This window comes from Ceratosolen solmsi, unplaced genomic scaffold (genome assembly GCF_000503995.2).
Source record: "Ceratosolen solmsi marchali unplaced genomic scaffold, CerSol_1.0 scaffold47, whole genome shotgun sequence".
Taxonomy (NCBI): domain Eukaryota; kingdom Metazoa; phylum Arthropoda; class Insecta; order Hymenoptera; family Agaonidae; genus Ceratosolen; species Ceratosolen solmsi.
In genome coordinates this window covers 9,482,711-9,488,710 of record NW_011948419.1, presented here as the reverse complement: position 1 = coordinate 9,488,710, position 6,000 = coordinate 9,482,711, and the positions used below count along the sequence as shown (strand labels likewise).

General features: G+C 31.5%; 1 protein-coding gene across 2 annotated transcripts in view; it reads left to right on the top strand.

The window, feature by feature from the left end:
- The window catches only part of alpha-Man-IIb (alpha-Mannosidase class II b), a 31,991-nt gene extending 26,335 nt beyond the window's left edge, over positions 1-5,656 (top strand). For both annotated transcript variants that reach the window (XM_011497681.1, XM_011497682.1), the window contains 2 exons: positions 2,711-3,179; positions 3,421-5,656. In XM_011497681.1, the coding sequence (XP_011495983.1) occupies positions 2,711-3,179; positions 3,421-5,584 (2,633 nt within the window). In that variant the 3' untranslated portion in view covers positions 5,585-5,656. The remainder of the gene's footprint in view (positions 1-2,710; positions 3,180-3,420) is intronic.
- The last annotated feature ends 344 nt before the right edge of the window (positions 5,657-6,000 follow it).

Sequence of the window (6,000 nt, the reverse complement as noted above, 5' to 3'; positions counted from 1 at the left end):
TCTCTCCGGTCCTCCTCCGTGAGAGTAGGTCGTGACTTGTCCTTCAACTGTGAGAAGTATTTGGAAGGAGTAAGTCGTGACTTATTCTTATACTGTAAGAAGTATTTGGAAAGAGTAAGTGAAGGAACATTACGTAGTCCCTTCTTAAATGGTTCACTGATCCCGCTCCACTTGGGATCCCTTCTTCCTTTATTAATTAACCAATCAGAGGTTGATCTTGGGCCGCACAATAGATTATGCACGCCTTCGTTTCCACTTCCTTCCGGACTCAGTTCCGAATTTACTAATCGGGAAAGTGTCGGAAGGTGGCGAGCCTTTTCCATTGGTCACCTCTCCTTGGTTGCCTCATTCCTCTCTGGGACTTGGCTAGAAGAAGGGTCCGCTTGGGCGTGGTCAATTTTCCAATGCGATCGACCAGTTGTGGCATAGCCAAGAACAATGCAAGCATTGTCTTAAAGGTGCGCACGTATGGTCATTGCATGTTGTCGCACGTATGGGTTTTGGGTTGCAGTAAATATTTGTACTCAATGCTTTACGCATATCTGATATTAGTTCTGAATCTACTTTTGGGGTTCTCCCGGTAATAAACCCATTAAGTCCTACTGCACTGGGAGTATGAGCACGTTTCGCTAGAGTTTTCCAGATGTTTTATGACACTAGTGCAAAATAATTATGAGCAGGAAAGTTTTGAAGTCTTAAATACAATTTTCTTGATATTACTTGCCAGACTATTTTATTGCCTTACTAAAAGGAGTCTCTCATTCTCAAACATCTGTGATGATTTGATCTGATAGTTTGATTAGCAGCGCTCGTGGTCAATATATTTCCAATTTTGTTTATCCATTGATATTTGTCCATTACACTACAATCCGACAATCAAACTTCTTATAGACAGTTTAAGATTAGGTGGTGATTCTCATTTAAATACATCTATATAAAGGTTACTAATGTCTTGTACCAGCATCCACCTTGTAGGTGAATAACACGTGTATAAAGTCTATGTGATGTTGCAAATACTCACTTAATCTAGTTAATCCTAATATAAGGTTAAAGAGGACTGGGGGCTGATAGATGGTTGTCATGCATTTTATGCATTTGTATTATATCTTATTTGATAATTTTTCCTTGGTAGTGCTGTGAGTCATACGTTCTTGTTTGTGGTTGATGACTCTTAAACTTTCTTTTTTTTGGGTTGATATCTTGTGATAATAGAGAGAGAAGGCAACAGTTAGGTACTTACAGTATTAAAGAGATTTCTTGAGTGGTGACTTGATTGCGTATGATTGCAATATATGATGAATGTAGTGGAGCTTCTTTCCTGTTGTAGTAGTATTGAAGGAATGCTCTGACTTGCACTTATCGGGCTCCAAGGACCAAAATGTGTGGGATCAGACTAAAAAACCTCGCAGTGATGTTCGGTGGGAGATTTGCTGGCAAGTGGAAGAGGAAGATACATTTATACAATATTATCACACAGCGTATCTTGGGTTTTCTCTTCACAGACTACACAATGAATATGATTCTAAGATGGTGTTGAGAGTCTGTGAGATCTCGTAGATTGGTGGTAATTGTCACGTGGCGTTAGCATGCACTACATGCAGGGGTAGGAGGTTGTACATCCTCTGATGTTTGATCTAGTGTGCTTGTTAGTAAATCGTTACACTAAAAGTAAGAGGTCGTAAATCTCTAGTACCTTTTCGTATAATACCCGTGACATATATTACTTGTGGCCGTTCGTGGGATCTCCTTGTTCTAATATCTCTTCTTATAGCCGTGACGTATACTTCACTTCTGGCCGTTCGTAGGACCTTCGCGATTCAAAATACTTATCAGAGCAGTGCGAGGCTGGCGCTCTTGCACTTTCAATATATGGTTTTCCTTACAATTGACTTTTCGGTAATTTTATTTGTCTTACCTAATTATGTGATGAATGTGTAGGTGGTGCGCCTTTAGTTTAATATTCACATTGAATTACACTTAGCAATAAAACAATCAACGACATAAACCCATTAATCAGATGAAAATTGTAAAAATTATTTATTTGAATAAAAATTTACAATTAAATAACATTAACTAAAATAAGACTTATAAAATTGCTATAATGATTATTATATTTAAGATAACAGTTCTTTTAATTGATAGTATAAAAAGTTTCCGATACAAACTTTATAAACCTGCACATTTTTTCTTTTAAATAACTTATACGAGTTAAGAATACAGAATTATAATTACATGAATTACATTAAATTTGTACAAATATACGTTGTAATTTACATTATCACTGAACTATTGTACATTGTGTATCGAAGGTAATAGATTATGAAATGAAAAATTATCAGACTATATCACCATAATGAATTACAAGTTTTACACAAACTAAGTTTTTCAGATTTAGCTTTAAATTAATGTTGAATTTCCTTTTTATATTATTTTACAGTGTATGATAAAATGTAAGATTGTATTATAATATATTGTACTCAATATAATAAATTGTACTCAAATAATAAATTCAACAAATTTTGAGTATTATATAATTATATATAATGTAATTATATATATTTATAAATTTACAAGACAAATTATTTTTCTTTATAAAAATAGTTTTAACTTAATATAATTTAAATATTAAAAATTACAATTGTATTAATATCATAATAATAGAATATAAGCATATATTCCAACATGAGAGTGTAATCATAAAATTTTTTAGGTCATCAGTGGTTAAAAACAAATTTGGATGTAACACCAAAATATGGTTGGGCAGTTGACCCCTTTGGTCACGGTGGAACAGTGCCATATCTTCTCAAGGCATCTGGCGTTTCTGGTACCGTTATACAACGAATTCATTATACTTGGAAACAATGGTTTGCTAAAAAGCAATATGGCGATTTTGTATGGGTACAACCATGGGATCAAAGTGGTAATTCCGATATACTCACTCACAACCAACCTTTCGATATTTACAATATTAAACACTCATGCGGACCACATCCACATGTATGTCTTAATTATGATTTTCGAAAGATTCGAAATGAGTATACAGAATATTCTGCTAAAGCTGTAGATATCACATCGAACAATGTGAAAGCCATGGCAGAGCAATTACTTGAGCAATATTTAAAAACTGGATCATTATTTCCACACAACGTTGTATTAATACCTTTAGGAGATGATTTTAGGTGAAACATTTACTTATTTAGTAATATAAAGAAGTAATATAAGTAATTTTTTACTTTTTTAAAAATTTATAATTGACTTTAAAGATAATTGAAATTAATCATAAATTTTATGTCTTTCAATTACTATTATTGTTAAAAGACAATCAAAAGATGTTTATTTTACTATAAGAAAAATTAATTTATTAAAATTTATATTTTTTGATTTCATCTTTATTATGATAATTTAATGAATTTTTTGCAGATACGATCATCTAATTGAATGGGACCAACAATACTCGAACTATAAAATTCTAATTGACTATATAAACAGTCATAAAGATGATTATAATACCGAGATAATATTTGGTACTCCAAAAGATTATTTTAATGAAATACTAAAGAGAACATCCCATTTCCCGTCATTGAAAGGCGACTTTTTTGTTTACTCTGATATATTTAGTGAGGGAAGACCTGCTTATTGGAGTGGGTATTTTACAACCCGACCATACATGAAAATTTTAGATCGTGAATTAGAGGCTAATCTTCGATCAGCTGAACTTCTCTACACTATAGCATTGAATGTTGCTAAGCAATCTGCAAAAGACATTAAAATCTATGAAACATATTTTGAAAAATTAGTAAAAGCACGTCGAAATCTTGGCCTTTTTCAACATCACGATGCGATTACTGGTACTTCAAAATCATTTGTTATGAAAGATTATGCTTTAAAATTGTTCGAATCAATTTCAGACATGATTAGCCTTCAAAGTTTTACTATTCAATCACTCATTGCAACTGAACTTATGACAAATTCTTCTATGGGTCAAGTATATGTTTTATCCGAATCCGATCGTGACAGTTATGAAAAACTACCCAAAAAAATTCCAATTAACGTTAACACTCATGAAATTAAAAGAATAGTTCTTTTTAATTCTGTTGCTCAATCGCGCCAAGAAGTCATTAAACTAAAAATTTTGACTTATCGGATTCGAGTTTTAGATTCGCATAAAATTCCTATTCCTTATCAAATAGCACCTATAATGAATGCTACAAGTATTTCACATGATGTTTATATTCTACTTTTTATAGCTGATCTGAAACCATTGACACTAACGATATATCACTTACAGCATACTGATAAAGTTTCAGCTGAAGTAATTTCTACAGTCTATTGTAATAAATGTGGTAAAGATAATATTTTTCCTATTAAACCAATGCAGATAGGTGATATACAATTAGAAAATCAGCGAATGAAACTATTATTTGATGGACAAACTGGTTTTCTTAAACGTGTTACTAAAAAACCTAGTGGAAGAATTATGCAATGTAATATTCAATTTGCCGCCTATACTTCAGCGCAGTTCCACAGTGGAGCCTATCTTTTTATGCCTGATCCAAATCTTCGTGACTCTGATAAAGATATCTTGGAAGCTTATATGCCGCATCAAAAAATTTATATAGTATCTGGTACACTAAGTTCTCGTCTTACTGTAGAGTATGGAAAATTATTATCTCATCACGTATCTATATACCATAAAGAAGATACACTATCTGAAGCGATATATTTACAAAGTATTGTAGATTTTGAAACACCACCGAAAAATCGAGAAACAGAAATGTTTATGCGTGTGCAAACAGATATTATCAATGGTGATCCGCCAGAATTTTATACTGATTTAAATGGTCATCAAATGGTTAAACGCACGAAGATTGAAAGAATAGGCATTGAGGGTAATTATTTTCCAATCACTTCAATGGCATATATCGAAGACTCAACGCATAGACTTACACTTTTAGTTAATCATGCACAAGGCGCGGCAAGTTATCAACCTGGATGGTTAGAAGTTATGTTAGATCGTAGAACTCTATATGACGATTCAAGAGGTATGGGTGAAGGTCTACTCGATAATAGAAAAACAATAATTAAACACTGGCTTTTATTGGAAGATGTAATAGGAGAGATAGATCGCTATTCTAAGCCCTCGCTGTTTGCCAATCAAATGAGTAATGCTTTAAATTATCCGGTAAACATATTCGTAGTCGATGGTATAGATGCAGAGATTAAATTAACACCAGAAACGAGATTATTAAGTAAAAGTTTACCATGCGACATGCATTTACTTACTCTCAGAACAAATCATGATCCAAAAATGCCACATTATCCTATAAATAATGCTCTTATGATACTTCATAGACAAGGGTACAGTTGTAATGTTGGAACTGATATTTTAATCAAACACTGCCCATTATATGATAAACTATTACCCAATACAACTTTTTACAAATTAAGTATATCTAATGTTACAAAAACTTCGTTGACGGGCACAAAAGTGCATAAATATTTGAAGAATGGGTTACAACAAATCACATTACAACCTATGGAACTAGAAACTTATAATCTTAATTTTGCAATAAATTTGCATTAAATAACAGCAAAATTTAATCTATGAAGATAACAATGTATAACAAAGGTCGTTAACATATATTGTTAATTTAAATGTAATACATACTAGATTAAATCATAGGAATATTTTTATTAAGTTCAATTAAAAATATTTGAATAATATTATGTATTATTAGTACTAAAATTTCATAAATATATTTTCATATTTCTAAAAAATTTCTTTAATATTATTCATTCATTCATTTTTCTAGATTCATATATAAAATTTATATAAGTATAAGTTAATTATTCGTAAGGAAATACAAAAGTCATTAATAATTAATAATAATTAATTAATAATTAAAAGATAAAAGTCATGTAAATAAAGATTGCAGCTTTTTTTGCACGAGATATCTTTTATTACCAAAGAATGCAAGTGTTAACAAATAAATCTAAAAA